This window comes from Cydia pomonella, chromosome 17 (genome assembly GCF_033807575.1).
Source record: "Cydia pomonella isolate Wapato2018A chromosome 17, ilCydPomo1, whole genome shotgun sequence".
Lineage (NCBI taxonomy): Eukaryota > Metazoa > Arthropoda > Insecta > Lepidoptera > Tortricidae > Cydia > Cydia pomonella.
In genome coordinates, this window is record NC_084719.1 from 9,002,159 (window position 1) to 9,020,452 (window position 18,294).

Below are 18,294 nucleotides of genomic sequence, written 5' to 3' on the forward strand. Positions count from 1 at the left end.
TACAAATTTTTTAAGTGCGTTTAAAATTTTGTACTATTTGTATTATTACCACGCCTATGTTCGTGATTTTTTCTATCGAGCGGAAGTAAAGAAAATTGTATTCGTAACGATCAGGCCACTAAAGAAGATTCTCGAGATTGCTAATAAAAATTTGGCAACTGTATTGTGATCTAAAAAAGCGGTACTCCAATACGAGAACTCAAAACAATCCTGTCATGTCCCCTACAGTCCACGCGCGCTCTCTACAAAGTGTAAAAAATAGTGAGGATCCATTTAAGGGCAATAGAAGAAAAAAAAATTGTCGCGAATAATATTTAGCCATTGTATGCAGGGTTGGCCTGATTTGGACGACCTGTGACAAAGAAAAAAGAATTGTTTTCATGTCTAAAAATATTTCTCTTCTACTTTTTCTGAATTAGAATACGATACCAAATATGTCCGTTAACGGATCCCACTAACTGCTATTGTTACACCTTGTATAATGAAATTAGACAGAAACTTACCTAAATATCCAAATAAGCATAGCAGCGCAGCAACCCTCATCATGATTGCTCTTATATTTTCACATTATCAACCCGACTCACTGCCGAAGTCTCCAACACTGCAAACAATAAATGATATCATTCTTCAGTCCAACAAAAACAACAATTACGCACAAATAACAAAGAACATACTAAATAAATATCACTCGAGAAAGGAAACAAGAACTTATAACAATACGTAAACATATTTAAGTAGTAAATAAAAGTAGTAATAATATTTAGTTGAAGAGGAAACTAGGGAAGATTTGATGGCAGCTCCTTAATTCATCGTTAGTAGAAGTTCTACTAACTTTTATTATCACTCACTCGAAAAGAAATAAGAAAGTTATATCAGAACCGATTATGTGGGTAATATTGTATTTTTTATTTATTATGAGTGAGTAAAAGTGTGATAAGTTTTATAGTACCTAATAATAATTCACAATATGTATGTATAGGTAAGCTCTAATGCACCTAATTATAGTGTATTAATACATTAGTACGTTGTACAATATACGAGTAGGTACATACGTATAGTGCTAGTTACGATACTAAGGCGATAAAGTAGATATCATATGTACTGTAAATTTAAATTATGGACATATAATATTTTGGTATTTAAAGTTGTAAATTCACGAAAAATTTCAGACATTCTGTAGATGGATTTATGATTGTTATTAAATAATGGCATAATTTTCAAAAAAAAAATTTGATGACACAAACTTCATCCATATAGAACAAACTGGAGTAATATAACTTTGAAAAATATACCTGTGCAAGTCAATACTTGCACAGGTATATTAGAGATAAAGGACCGAATACACTTCAGTTATACGCTCCTCTCAATCCGATTGGGTACACTATAAATCAATCCAGTTGAGACTCACCCCTTTCCTCGGCACGATCGAACGGGGAAAAGCGAATCTACTTACTGTAAATCAGGGCGGAGACGGAGAGAGTTATAATAGAGTCCTACACTCAGAGGGAAATTCTCACATCGATGATTCTATGTTAAATTCGTCAATTTTGATACCCCTATTTTCACGATGTTTTTAGAGTTCCGTACTCAAAGGGTAAACCGGGACCCTATTACTAAGACTCCGCTGTCCATCCCTCCGTCCATCTGTCTCGAGGCTGTATCTCATGAACCGTAATAGTCAAAATGTTCAAAAGTCAAAATGTACAAACCGCATTGTAAAACTGTATTTATAATTAAAATTTACGTTTAGAATGTTTAAAACTTCACAAACTCTACACCTTAGTCAAAATATGTGGCTTGGCCATTTCGTTACTACAAGAAATATTGTATAAATAATGAATAAATAGTGAATAAATTTTTCACCTTACGCCCATGTGACGGTAGCTTGTAGAATTAGAAGGTTGGCTCTACAAAAGATCTTATAACTTTTTGACAGTGCGAGCCTTATGGTTTCATCCTGGCAACATTTCACATGAAAATGTTTTTGATGAGATATAATATATTTGCGAGCAAACCTTACGCTATCTTCGCCGTACTCGCAAAAACAGGAAAAACATGTAACTGCTCACAGCTTTATCTAAGAGCTGTCAGTTTCGTTTACACGTGTTGTATATTTTTAAAACAAGACTACCTTCTATACCCTCTGTCCTTGTTAAGTTCTGTCTGAATAGGAACAAGATCCCTTGGTAAAAAAATATAAGAAGTAGTGCGTCTCGTTTACATAATTCTAGAATTAAAGTAGAGATATGTCCATCATTCGTAGGTACCAATAAAAGAGGACAATGAAAACAAAAATGAAAACAAGAAATTTTATATAGGCAAAAAGCTAAATAATGAAATAATATATGTCTTTGATGCCTCATTTGAAGGAGTTCTATTGAGTTCATTGGCTTACGATAGGTAATGACGCAAATATGAGCCGATACTCCAATGTGAAAATATTCACGCGCCTCCAAAACTCTTTGATCAAAGGAGGTCTTTGAGATTCTGCTACATACGCGTTTGTGCAATCATCGCTTGTGAGATTCTGTATCCTGAGCTCTCCTGAGCCGCTTTGAGACCGTAGATGACGTATCAACTAGATGAAACATATATGATGACTTTTAGGTCACACATATCCATTTTAATATAGTATACGTTAAGCTGTGTAAAAAGCAAACGCAAAACATTCCTTATTTCGAATGTAGTACATGTAGCTGCAAAAGTGCATACTGATTTTATGAATGAATTTCATTCATAAAGTGGATATGCAGTTTGTAGTACTCTGTACAATAAGTCCACAAAGTCTATGGTTTTTCCATTTCTAGTAGGTGCAGACATCGCTTTTCACAAAGTCTATAAGTTTACTATCTGCATGCGTGAGTAAATTAAAAATATGATTAACAATTGAATTATAATAACATACCCTGGCTATCATTATTAGCAGGTATTCATTGGTATGGATAGCAGTGTGCCTTGTATTGTAATATTTTTACTAGTACAAGTTCGTCACAAGTCACCAAGTTTGGACCGATACAACGTACAAATAATTTGTGGATTGACTTTATAGACCCATACCATACTAGAAAAAAGCCTTTAAATAGTAAGGCCGACTAAGGTCATTTATCGAATAGCCCCAACGATTCGCTTTCCCTTTAAATTGCTTACCCATTCATTTGACTTTGAAGGGGTTTCCCTTTCAGAAATACCGCTAAAATGAAAGAGTATCCCCTTCCTTTTAGTTTAAACGTAAATAAGCAATATTTGATTCTATTTTTAAGAAGAGAAAGTTAATAATGGCATATACGTTATAATTTATAATTGATACCCCTTCAAGATAGGAACAAGCTTCATAATACGCGTAAGCTGATAAGCTTCCCCGTATTATGAAGCGCAAAGCCAAATGAAAGGTTTTTAGTTACCAACGGCTTTGGTAAGCAAAGCCTTACGAATACCCCTTCCAAAACCCTCAAAGAGGATACCGGACCGGTCCCTGATTGCCATATACTTTTTATCAGGGGAGAAATGGGGAAATATTATTGGAAAGTTCCAAACGGGGGGGGGGGGGGGGTGAGGGACAAAATTAGAAAAAAAATTGCCAAAATGACAATCGGTGATAAAAATTGCCCATCAAAACACTAATAAGGTATGGAAATATTTAGTCACGTGCCTTTTCGTAGCATTGTTCATCTCAGTATTTTTTTAATATACTTTTGATGTTTATCGATGTACGATTGTAATCTTGGCTAGGCCCCGTTACTGTTAGTTGCTCATCTTTCACAATGCGGAGTCCGTTTGAGGTAATCTATGCTCCAGCCTACCGAGCGCTGGAGCATCTCTTTTGCACAGGAAAATATTCAAAGTTCTTGGTGAATTCAGAGTTCGAACGCAAACAATCAATTTAAGACGGCATACGGTTGCGCCGCGAAGTCAATTGATAAAGGGGTGCCAACAATATCGCAATCAATATTTATTTTACAGATAGGTACAACTATGAATATACATATATACAAATACAAATACAAATACAAAACTTTATTAATAACGCCAAAGTTATAGGTCATAATGTCTTAATAATAGGTACAATAGTACTTAAAACAAACATATCAATGTCACAGAGTAATATTTAATATAGATCTCATTCACATTAATTCTCATTTCATATAAACAACATAATATAAGTTAATACAATTTCATAGTACCTTAATAACCTATGTACACGGTAGTTTAAAAAACTCATCGACGTCATACAAAGATAAGGTTAGTAGCCACTTTCGTAGTCTACATTTAAATATATCGGTGGAGGCTGCATCTCTGACCACTGCGGGCAGTCTGTTATAAACGGACGGGCCCATGATGTATGGAGAACGCTCTGACTTCGAAAGCTTGTGCTTAGGAGTGACAAGACGGTAACTGTATTTATTGCTACGGAGCGCATGACTCTGATTTGTACCGTGTTTTTTGAACAAGTGTAAGTTTGAGTGAGTGAATAGCGCCATCTGGTACACAAGTTCGCCTGGTAATGTCAAGACCCCTAGGTCCTCGAAGAGGTTTCTGCATGAGGTGTCGGTTGGTGCCTTAACAATGCAACGTAATGCTTTCTTTTGCATTCGAAATACACGCTGGGAATCAGCCCCTCGGGCCCACACCTCGGCACCGTATGTGAGAAGACTATGCACCGTCGCAAAATAGCAGGAGCGCATAACGTTCAGTGACGCGGTGTTGGCCAGCCTACCCAATGCGAAACACGCCCGCCCTAGCTTCGAGCTTAACTCATCGATGTGCCCGTCCCAGGTGAGAGAGGAATCAACCAGGAAGCCCAGTAGCTTTGTCGACTGAACCTGATGTAATACTGTGTCGCCAGCGTACACATTGAGAGACTTCTGAACTTTCCCATTCAAATCAAATGTCATGAAGCAGGTCTTGTCCCTGTTCAGTGCGAGACCATTTGACGCAAACCACTCCTCGAGCTTATGGACTACCTGGTTAACTTTAGTTTCGAGCACCGCGTCCGAGGGAGCCTCGATTACCGCAGCCACATCATCTGCGTACATGTAAATTTCGGCGCCTGTAATGGCCGCGGGAAGGTCGTTTAGTAAGAGGCTAAAAAGCGTATTCGACAGACACGATCCCTGCGGAACCCCCAGGACATTCTCCAGCTCCGCGGAGGTGACACGTCCCCCCTCGCCCACCACCACTTGGATCCTATTGGACATAAATGAGGAGAGCAATGAGAGAACTGGACCCCGAATTCCGTGGAACTGGAGCTTGTCAGCGATGAGGGCATGATCGGCGGTGTCGAACGCGCGCGAGAGGTCGCAGCACAGCAGCGCCACGCGCAGGCCCGCCTCGCGCGCGCTCAGCACGCGCCACACCACTTCTCGAACCAGGTCAGTGGTCGCGCGTCCCGCCCGGTAGGCAAATTGACGATCCGATAAAACATTTCTATCCAATACATAATTCAGCAATCTCTTATTAAGCCCTACCTCTAATATTTTACTGATTGCTGGTACAAGGGAAATCGGTCGGTACGATTTAGCTTCAGATCGGTTTCCTTTACCCTTGTACAGCGGACTGATTTTTACCTTCTTAAGGGCCGAGGGGTAGGTCCCTTTTCGAACGCTAGCGTTACAAATACACGAGATCGTAGTAGCAGTTGGTATTGCTATTAATTTAAGTAGGCTAGCGGACAGGCCATAGTAGTCGGTGCTAGTTTTGGAAGCTATATGGTATCTCAAAATATTAACTATTTCGCAGGGAGTGAACCGCGTTAACCACATTGACACGTCACTCACTCCCGCGTTGGCTTGCAGCGCAGCACCGGCGAGAGGCCGGTTAGCGGGGGGAGCGCCGCACTTGCTTGCCGCAGTTATAAACTCCACATTCAGTGCGTTAACTAGTTCCTGTTTTGATGAAAAAGGTTTACCATCTGGGTCCCTTATGCGGTCGGTATAATCAACACGATCGCGGGTCTTACGACCTAATTCTACATTAACGACCTTCCACATTCGTTTTGACTTATTGGGATCGTTACGAATCTGCTCGGAATAAAACTCGGTTCGCTTATTTTTTAATAAGAGCTCGTATTTCAAGGTCAACTTTTTAGCAAACTCGTCAACATCGGAGTTTGCCGGGAGGGCGCGCTTTAAATGTAATGTTTCGGATACTAGATATTTTAAATTTAGAACTTCTTCATCAACCCAGTTTTTCATGGGATATACAGTAAGTTGTTTTTTAAGCGGAAAACAAATCTCAAATTTACATAATACAATTCTAAAATGTAAAAGTATACCTATACACTTTTACATTTTAGATTACAAGTTTTAATTATATACGTAGAATTCAAAAAAATATATTCTTGAAATCGAACCCGGGCCAACTATAACTAATCTCAAATGAATTCAAACCAAGGTACGACCCGAGAATCAAACCCATATTTATCTTTGACAAGCTTTATTACCTACTACTCAAATACCGCTCAATTTTAATATTTGATAAATCCTAGTCGGGACCGATGACATTTAAAACTACTATCGATAATAATTATTACTCATTCCCAATTCAAAGTGTTCTTTCACGATGAATAATCCATTAAATTACCATCTGGGCTCAGTCAATCTAAAGCCATAAATTTAAAACGACTCAAGTTGACTAAATCCCTGTTTAATTAAAACTGAAATTAAACCTTAATACAAACTCCGAGCCTCATTTCAAGGCTTGTTAAATCGCTATAGAGTTTATTCGCTACTTTAGATATCGGAGCTGCGAACGTTTTTGTAAAAATAGTCGATAGTCGAGAGTAAAAATTTCACGCTTTGGAGGCTGATTCTGTGTTAACCATTTGATATGGTTTTTACCTTATTTTGATTCATGATCTAGAGTCGCACCAAAGGCATCTATCACGCATCAATAATTGAAAGCGAGATTATTTAGGCCTTATATTAATGATAAAGTAAAGCCCAGAGACCAGAGGGGTTGTAAATGTATGTTTAAGATTCCCAGTACGCTCTTTTCTTGAAGATCGTATCGGTTGCGGCATTTCGTCAGTAGTCGGCAGTGTGAGCCGCTGACGCAAGTGCTTGTGATTAATGTAGTATCAAAACAAGCTGAAAACCATATCAAATACATAAAATAGAATTGGCCTCTTAGAAAAAGCGCCTCGGCAATCAGAACGGATTGTGCTGGATTCTGAGCTAAGCTCCTCTAAGCAGCGTTGGCACTGGCGTATTTCGCTACGACAGAATCCTATTATTGATTTACAAAAAACGGGGAAATGCGCGGTAGGCCGATAATGGTAGAATAAATAGGTTTTATTGATAAACGTTTTGGGAGTCAATGAAGAGTGTTGTAAAGTAAATGTAGACACTGCAAAGTATGCGGCTTGTGACTTTTATTTAATTTTTATTTTATACACATACACTACACTATTACCTACTAGCAATAGGTGTGTTACATCAACCTATTTAACTATAGGTATCCTTATGCATCCCTAGTGACGCATGACGCCCCGTTTTCAAATATAATTTAACTTAAGACTTAAGACTTTGACGACCGGTCTGGCCTCGTGGGTAGTGACCCTGCCTATGAATCCGATGGTTCCGGGTTCAAATCCTGGTAAGAGCATTTATTCGTGTGATGAGCATGGATATTTGTTCCTGAGTCATGGGTGTATTCTATGTATTTAAGTATTTATAAATATTTATATACTATATATATCGTTGTCTAAGTACCCTTAACACAAGCCTTATTGAGCTTACTGTGGGACTTAGTCAATTTGTGTAATAATGTCCTATAATATTTATTTATTATTAAGCACAGGGCCCAAACGCTACATATTATATTATCAATCACGAGGATCCACTACCTTAGGAACTTAACAGTTTGATCACACAAAGGCATTCAGCGGTAGGTACATATCGAGAGTAACACGTATATATAATATTACGTTACAAAATTACACAAAACTATGTAGGTACAGGCACCGCTTGCTATATTACACTCTTTCACTCACAGGCGCGTATTCGAATAGTGACATTTTTAGTTGAAGAAATGTCACTTCTGACACTGACAGATCAGTATCACATCGGAAACAGATCGAAAATCTAAAATTCGAATACGCCTGAATGTCTTCAGTCATCCGATCACGCTTAACCTATTTGAGTGACAGGTATAAATATCTATATATTAACACACGATGTCAGTAGGCTAAAATAGCCAGAATATCTGCAGCACAGATCAGCTTTCAAGCCGTGCGTGGACATATGTAGCCTCGGGCAAAGTTCAGCTAGCATCTAGGCTAGGTCAGCATAGTTTAACTTTATAAAGAGCCTTCGATCTGCAGTGTTAGCAGAAACTATTATCTTGGATGGAAACATGATTGGAAGCTGAATTACCTCTTATTTGTAGCGAACGTCTAAAACGTCTTTCGTCTTCGTTTTATTTTATAAGAGATGTGAAAGAAAGGCTTTCTTTTATCAAAAGTGACCACTTTTATGATGCTGAGCAGTAAACCTTTATTATGAGCTAAGAAACATATTCTGTAAGCAAACAATGTTTTGTAAAAATTAACAGTTACTTTATTTAATATAAATATTATGGGACATTATTACACAAATTGACTAAAGTCCTGCTGTGAGCTCAATAAGGCTTGTGTTGTGGGTACTTAAACGATCATATACAAATATTTATACTATGTTCTACCAATGACGCAGGAACATATATCCGTGCTCATCACACGAACAAATGCCCTTATCAGGATTTGAACATGGGACCATCAGTTTCATAAGCAGGGTCACCCACTATTAGGCCAGATCGGTCGTCGAAGTTACTTTCAAAACTTTTATCAATTTGTCAAGCAATTGTATATTCTCGATCTCGAATCGAAATTTAATGTGAAAAGTTTCTCGATTACATGAAACTTTAACTTATGAAAAGGAATTAAACATTTTAGACAACTAATACTAGTATTTTCAACAGAACTACATGCAAAAAAATTCTGATCTCTAAAAAAATTACTGTAAGAAACAACAAAAAGAATACTAAAATGTATATGCTTATATGTGTTCTATAATATCTCTTGCTCGCTGGGTAAAATTTATGGCACCCAGATCCATCAATTTCAATTTCTAACCCTATGCCGTAAAAAACGTTAATATGCGTCATAAAAACATAAAAGCTTTACTATTTTTACGTACCAAAACAAAACACATTAAATAATAAGAGTTAGAACACGAAACACCAGTTAAATGTTAATACTATACACAATTTATTACACTAAGCTGATTAATTTTGAATGTTTTGTTTCAGGTTATATAAAAACAATGAAAGATTATAGATTTAGTATGAGGAAAGGGATTATAAGTCTAAACTATTTGTTTCAAATATGAAACTAATAATATTTGTGTGATCTCTTATTTCATTAAATTACTTCTTTAAAAAAGGCTTAACATTTTTGAATACCCATTCGTACCCACGCAGATAGATTAAATATAATCTGAATAAGCATACAAGATATCCATAATCTTCATGATCACGATATATCTAGAAGAGAGGATTACAAACGGGGGCAAAATAGTTATCAGTAAGTATAATGATTTATATGCAGATGAATTTTCGGGCAAAGGCTACAATAAATTCGTAGTTGGGATGTACAGCAATTAAGTTATAACATAACATATTATATACACAGGAGTTATGATTTTATATTTGGAAATCTGAGCTGCGTAAGTTATGATTAGTACAGACACGACAAATTTAATATTTCAAAAGTTATCTACACAATTCATAACCTCAACAGGCTATAAGTCTAATTGCCGTATTGCCTTTTATCAAAACCAATTAAATAGGCCGCTCTGAATCGGATATTCAACTCAATAACATTCTACCAATAGGAAAACCGAATTACCAAAACTTCAGAGGCTCGAACAACCGTAATTTAAATGGTGTCAATGCGGCGAATATTGATACTGGGATTGCTAAACTTGGAGTATTTACACAAGTTGGATGGCTCACTGAACTGCTGAAATAGTGAGTATTTAAGGAATCTAAATATGAAAAATTCACTTTTCGCATATACATAGAAAGCATCCATTTTTCAACCTAGCGCTAGGGTCCGCTTTCCTACTTAATCTGCTCCACTTTGCCCGGTCTTCGGCATCCTCAGGTGTGAGATTGTTCTCTTCCATGTCCACTGTCACGACTTCCAGCCAGCGCTACTTATACCTACCGCGGCCGCGTGAGGGCCTTGGGAAGTGAGGTTGAGGCTTCTATTATTGAGCAATAAATAATTGTGATAAACACACAAATATATGTCCTTACCAGGATTCGAACTCGGGACCTCCTACTTCGTAGGCTTTCCCCTCACTGTGCTTATTAGCCAATGTTTTCGTAGATTAGATTAAAAAAGTGATTTACACATACAAGGTTTATCACACCTGACATTATTACTTATCTGACCTTTACGAAAATATTTTAGGAAATAGGGGAGAGTTGGCTATATTGTACCGCCGATTAAATCGTACCACCTCAAGTTTTCCCATTAAGCAACCTAGTTTATTTACACATAAGGCACCAAACAGTGCCCTAATGGAAATACGCTCAATAATCTAATCAGATAAGGCATACGACTACAAACGAACGATAAGAGAGAAAAAAGGATGACCTACGTCGGACTTGATCAGTACCCCTAGTGTAAATTTATTCGACAGCGAAACGTGACGTACGCGTTTGCGTTAACTCTCATTTTGTATGGGATTTTGAGCTTCCAAAACGTCCCGCCTGGCGCGCTTTTTCTAAATCCCATACAAAATGAGACTTAACGCAAACGCGTACGTCACGTTTTGCTATCGAATAAATTTTTACTAGGGGTACTGACTTATAATTTGCGTTTATAATACCGTAACGCGTGATCTAGATAAGTTAAAAATACACAGTGAAAGTATTTAACTAGAAATATAAACGGGCTTATTGCGCAGGTGTTCAAATTTGTATTATTCAAATTACTATTTCAAAACAATGGCTATTCGTTTAAATAGTAAAATGACATGCTGGCATATGTACCTACAATTCAAACGACCATGCATGTTTATGTCGTATAAGTATGATTTCGCATTTTGGTGATACATATTTGTTATTTTAATCTAAAATAAGCAATAAACTTGCAAAACGCTTCATAGATACAATAGTAGGTACATTATGATACAAGTGTGCTAAGTTGGTCATTATGAGCGATATTGTAGCGCAATAAGAAAGCCGATGTGGGTAATGACCAATGCACACGCGTTTCATACGACGTTTTTCAACACACTTGCGAGGAAAAAACAAAACTTATATATAAGTTTTTTTTTTGTCAAAAGAGTAAACATGTCCTCCTGCTCCTACATTTATCAATATGTGTGTTGGTTTTGTTCTTTATGACAATAAATAGGATCGTCAAACGCTTGTGTCCACATCATTGAGCAGCACTTGATTTGAAAAAAAATTACGTTGATTTTATTGTTATTTTAAGTAATATTTGAATGTATTCACCGCGAGATCACGGAAACAATTGAATGAGTTTTCGAATGTCACTTAAGAGGTACAAACTGTCGGGAAAGAGAAGTAGTGAAACAAAAGGGTACCAATACTTTGTATGACCTCTTTCCGCATAGACTCTGTTATGTGTGGTATGGCAGAGTATTAATATGAAATCAAAATCTGTTTCTTACATTTTGTAGGTTGACTTAGGTCCTAGAAGTACCTATTTAGAATCCCCGGCAAGCTCGGCCGAATTTCACCTTTCCATACAAACGGAGTTTCGTTCTCATTTTAAAACTACGTTTTGGATTATAATAAAACTTTACACATATAACGACATGAGGTGTATCTAGTTTTGTATTAAGCTTATATAGCTCTAGTTTATAAATCAAACGAAATAGAGCAAAAATAAGTTTTGTATGAGAAACTTAAATTCGCTGTATTTTTATAACAATGGTATCTGAAGCTACATAAACTATTTACAGGACTAAAATATACCTTATCATTTTGTAAGAACAAAGTTTCAGACCAATCTAGGTAGTCGTTTATACATGAGGGCGTAACTACGTTTGTATGGAGAACCGAGCTTCTTATATCCGTAAAGACAACCCCGATTTTATAAAACTTAGCAAACCGTTGTCTAATTCACTCCTTTTCAAACACAAAGGTCAATAAGAACAAACAATTATCAAGGGCAAACGATCATCTTGTTGAACTTAACAGGCGTTATGAAGAAAGCCATGCCTAAAAAGATAAAATTTTGTAAAATAAGTTTAATGGTTTATAATGTAGCTTTACATAACTATCTTGTTAATCCCAGTCTTATGTTCGTAAATGTTGTAAAATTCAAATCATCTTCTAAAAAATGCGTGCAAATAATAGCATAATAAAACTCTACTAAAATACCCAGTGTTTATACAACGTATTTTAATATTACATTCATTCCCAAAATGAATGCAAAAGATCCGCCTACTGAGAGTACGGAGACTTGTATTTATAATTCAGACGTTCAGGAACCATTCTATTTTCAAAGTAAACACTGATCTGTATTACATCCTTAGAGGATCAAACCAATTTAATTGAAAGAACAAGTCTTAGACACATATTGTTTTAGCTTGTTCAAATGAGCAACAAGCACAAAATTACAAATTTAACTGTTATCCGATAAATTAATTATTGTTCTTGGAAGGAAGTTCAACGATTTGCGATAGTACTTGTGCGTAATTAGAAAGTAAATATAAAACAATATGGGTAATGGGACCAATAGATACAAATACACAAGGCCTAAACCATCACATCAATCAATATCTTTATTAAAATCACGGCTACACTCACTTGACTTTTTTCGTCGCTATTGGCGACATGTTTCGAACCCATCGGGGGTCCTTCCTCGGGATGGGTGCTCGCGTCGGCTGCACTCCGTCCGTCGTGTTTAATGTTGATCAATATCTTTATTGTTTACTTTTACATAGGAACATAGCTTAGGTACAGTCACGTCTGAAAACATTGACACGATCGAAGTGCCCAAAATAAGTATACATGACGTTATGGCCCATATATTAGGGTAGTGTATACATATCTTTGGCACTTTGTCCGTATCGATATTTTCAGACGTGACCGTAGATAAATTGCTATACATATAGATATATTTATACTAATATGGTATAGCGAAAGCGAGCTACTTTCCTTACTAGTTTATAATGTATTACGGCACAAGCCTTGCCCGCGTTCCATGATGTCATAGTTGGTCACCCCATGAAATGAGACTAATGAGTTTGAGTGAATACAGAAAAGAGAAAAAAGAAACTACATATATTTTTTGTAGATTTTTCATTCTGTTATTTTAGAAGTTACATCACACATTTTTTCACTTTGGAAGTGTCTCTCGCGCAAACTTTTCAGTTTAGAAAAAAATGATATTATAAACCTAAATATCATTTTTGAAGACCTATCCATAGATACCCCACACGTATGGGTTTGATGAAAAAAGTTTTTTTGAGTTTCAGTTCTAAGTATGGGGAACCCACAAAATTTATTGTTTTTTTTTCTATTTTTGTGTAAAAATCTTAATGCGGTTCATAGAATACATCTACTTATCAAGTTTGAGCAGTATAGCTCTTATAGTTTCGGAAAAAAGTGGCTGTGACATAATCGGACAGACAGACGGACATGACGAGGGTTCCGTTTTTTGCCATTTGGCTACGGAACCCTAAAAACAAGGCTATGTTATAAACTTAAGTACTCATTTTACCAAGGTAGAACCTTAATATTTGAAACATAATTATGTTCTTCAAAATTGAAATATTGTAGAATCCCAATAAGAAATGATTTTAGGTCAATCAGCTCCTACTTAAGGGATTAAATGTGGTTAATATTTTATCGACGAAGAGGAAAAAGGCGGAGGCAATATACATACTCGACAAGTCGACACACAGTAGATAGGTACGTTCATTACGAGCCTAAATATATATTTGTCTATTTCATTCGGTCGATCTCACTCTCAAATACCCATAGAAAATAACAAAAAAGAAATTAAAACGATATCATTATCATCTTCCTCGCGTTATCCCGGCTTTTTGCTGCGGCTAATTAGAGCCTGGGGTCCACTTGGCAATCCCAAGAATTAGCGTAGGCACTAATTTCTACGAAAGTGACTGCCATCTGACCTGAACGCAGAGAGTAAATATAGTAGATCTTATTCCATTAGGCCGGTTTCCTCACGACGTTTTCCTTCACCGAACAGGTATATCGGTAAATATTTCGTACAAAAATTCCGAAAAACTCATTGGTAGGAGCCGGAGTTTGAATCCGCGACCTCCGGATTGTAAGTCGCACGCTCTTACCGCTAGGCCATCAAACGCTTTTAGAAATTAAAATGATATAATAAAATTATACCTACTGCTTTGTTTTGTTTTTATATTTTCATAACCTAAAATCCGAAAATAGACTAAACCAATATGCAGATGTTGTCGTATTCGTGCAAATTAAGTTAACATGATAGATCATATTTCACGAAACCTTATATAGTCAAAATATTCTCTAAATTGTACAAATCTACCTGCGCTATCAACCACTATATTTAAGGTTATATGTGTCGGGGTCGATCCGAACCGAAATATAACACCAGCCTTAAACTATAAAAAATAAAAAACTAATAAACTATGATAAAAAATACTACTAAAGTTTTGAAATATTACATAAAAACTGAAAGCGACCGCGCCATCCAATACTTTCCTGATGAAGGTATCATCGCAATAATTTGGCATAGACTGATGGTTCTTCGCCACTAGCGTTATTGAACGGAAAGGGATCGGGGTCCATTGGGAAAACTAACGTGAAATATTTCTAGAAACGTCGGCAACAGTGGATAGGTAAGTTTATACTTTTAAAGGCATATGGGTTTATAGATTAATAGGTAGTTTCTATATATAAAACAGTTCCGTTACTTAAAAAAATATAGAGAACGGAGAGTATAAACGGTTGAAGACTTGGCCTGAATTATTTTTTTTTTTTTTTTAAGGGGTGAATCGGGTTTTGAAAGTTTTAAAAAACTAACACACACAGTCACAAGCGAATTCTAGTAGGTTATTTATTAACTTACAACACAACTAGGTTGACAATTTGTTAATGAAGGTATTTACAAAATAAAAATTGGCCAAGAGCATGTCGGGCCATGCTCAGAGTAGGGTACCGTAGTTATCATTTGGTTAGAATAGGCTAAACGGGGGCTATTAGTAAGTATCACGTACACTACAAGCAGAAGAGAGTACCCTCGCGGCACTTAGTACGTCTTTTGACTTAGAAAATAAGAGTTTTTGCAATAACTCAAAAACAGCTGGATTGATCATGTTCGCTATAGTTTTAATTGAAAGTATTTATTAAGCTTTTGTTATACGTTTTTTTTTAACCATGGTTCAAATATTAGAGGGGGGGGGGGACACATCAATATCAAAAAAATGGTTGACCGAGACCCGTATTTGTTTTGAAAGATCTATCCAACTATACCTCAAACCATTGGGGTAAAGCGAAAAAAAAATTAAAACAAAAAAGTTTTTTTTTTACCTATTTTACCGTTCTGTTGGCATGCATGATGTATGTACCTATTCCAAATTGCAGATTTCTTGACTACGGAAGTCTAAAAATATGCGAGGAATTTTTAGAACCCATATCAGACATGATTTCAATGATTTAAGATGTTGCCAGTGTATTTATTTATTCGTTTGTTACACATAAATTAAGCGCCTGAATGAATTTTCCTTCAATTAGGCAGCGAAATTGTTGAAGCTATTCAAGTTCGGGCCCAGCTTGTATAACTCAAACTTATACATATAATGTACAGTCAGCATTACACAACGCGAATTAAACAACACAACAGCGAATTAAACAACGCGCCAAAAGTATTTGCCATACTTCTCCAAATAGAGACATATCCAAAAGTATCTGTAATAGTCATAGAACTATTATTGCTACGTATAGAACTGGCACAGAGGACCAGTATTTTGAGCCATGACTTGTTGTCGGCCAACAACAAACTATGGAAGCGGAGCGTGAATCTCGCGACTTAAACGCGTAAGCACCATGAATTTCGCGGCACTTATGACGTTTTGGTCGCGTTGTACATGTGTAATAATGACTGAATGCTCACCGTCTCATTGTTTATATACAGGGTGATTTCGGAATCGTGGAGCAAGAGAACTACAGAACCGAACATATACATCGTGCAGAATTCAAAGATGAGCCTAATGCTGTTGCTAATTATTTATTAACACCAATAATGATTATTATTTTTCAGATGACCAGTAGAAAAAAACATTTTTGCATACAATTTGGTCACCCTACTCAATGTAATCGCTATCCATACAGCGTATGTCAAAAGTCATAGGGTGACCATGACTACTTAGTATAAGATTAATTTTACTTAAAAATAAGTAAAAATCACTAATTATATTTTAATCAAATACTACCATATGATAATGTGGATCATTTACAGAGTCAGAAAAAGTGGTTCTGGATCACGACCCAGAAATCAACCTGTATATACAATATCTCGTTTTGTTATTAAGGAATGGTAGATACTTTTAATGCGTAGACTGAACCGTGCAGACTGTACCTACATAAGTTTATGACCGCCTGTCAAGTAATTATTTTAGTTTGCCAGTTTATCTTAGCTCATCGTCTGGATAAAGGTACAGCCGAGAGTTCGAAGTACAAAGGTAATTGTTTGAGATACAGAGACTCTTTGTTACAAATACGAGTACAACTCTACAAAAGTTTATCTACAGTAAAGTTAAGTCTAAGTTAAGTGAGTAAGTAGGTACCTCTATTAAAGGCACTTTGACGTATGCCTATATGAATAAATGAAATCTGTAGGTAAAAAACCGTTCAAATCATGTGTCCTTACTTGACAGTTATCTTTGCTTATCTAATAGAAACAAAACTTATTTCATTGTTATTGTTATTTGATTTTTTGATTTGATTCTTATTTGATTTACCCTGTTAGTATTGTATGTACGTCAAATCTTGAAAGCCAAATTTGACCCACTGGCCGGTTTCCGTTTGAGTTTAAATTTTGCATGCATAATTATGTAAGTCGGGTGACAATGCAATATTATGATACCATCGAGCTGATCTGATGATGGGAATAGGAGGTGGCCATGGGAACGCTGTGATAGAACAACGCAACCTAATTGTGTTAGAGCTTTTTAGAATTGTCTCGATATGTTTTAGATGCCTATCAGAAGAAAAGTACAGACAGCGATATAAGCTGGAATAATGGAATTTTTGGAGCGCTTTATATATATCAATATGTCCTATAATATTTATTTATTTATTTACTTAGAAAGGTAGGATATGTTCGTTAGGTTGCTCCAGTTGCCCGAAGGGCAAATCGTCCAGATATTAATACTCCGACCGTCCGTCGACTCAGGGAACGAGACAAAGATTTTCACGTTCCACGATATGCCTAGAAATTTCGCCATCTGTCTGACCTTACGATCGGCCGCCGACACATATATTAGCGACTGTAATTATTAAGTAGTGTTAGCATAATTTTAAGCTTAAAAGTCTCCCCTAAAAGCTCACAAACATAATATTTTTTATTATTACTCCTTATCATGCTACGAACAAATGTAACTATTAGAAATAAAACAAAACTATGCCTATATTTATTTCAAAAAAATGTCGAACAGATACCTACACAGTTTGAATTTTTTCGCGTGGAAACTATTTCTGTGACAATCGGCACATACAAATCGGGAACCAATCACTGAAGGCTAAGCCCGGAAAGTCGAAAAAACTTCGGTCAAATTCAGCAACAAACATTCAATATTTTCAATAGGTAGTATCATTATTTAGAGATCGGTGACAGAAATAACACACGCATATTAAGTACATTAAAAAATTTCAATATGACTAACATGAAACGTTACTCTAGACAATTCTAGACTAGTCTATACCTACACATATTGTCGTGTACGTGGCCGCTTTCTAAATATATCTTGTGTGTTTTACATACAAAATTTCTAATCGTTTATTTTCTTTGTACACAGATGTAAAGGTCTTAAACCAAGAAATATTATTTGTTTCAAGCTAAGGAAACTCGAATTTCGGCCCGATTCGAACTTTATGATACGTCAAAAATTTCATAAAGATACGATATTAATTAAATATGTCAGTGTCAAAAGTGACGTTTTTGTTTGAAGATACGTCACTTTTGACACTGATATATCTAATCCTTATCGTATCTTTTGCAAATGTTTGACGTATCTTAAAGTTTGAATCGAACCGCTTGTCAACGTTCAA

General features: G+C 36.2%; 1 protein-coding gene across 1 annotated transcript in view; it reads right to left on the reverse strand.

The window, feature by feature from the left end:
* Positions 1–18,294, reverse strand: part of LOC133526817 (limbic system-associated membrane protein-like) — a 148,747-nt gene that overhangs the window by 126,678 nt on the left and 3,775 nt on the right. Inside the window, exon 2 of the mRNA XM_061863611.1 lies at positions 504–601. Within this exon, the coding sequence (XP_061719595.1) occupies positions 504–546 (43 nt within the window). The 5' untranslated portion in view covers positions 547–601. The remainder of the gene's footprint in view (positions 1–503; positions 602–18,294) is intronic.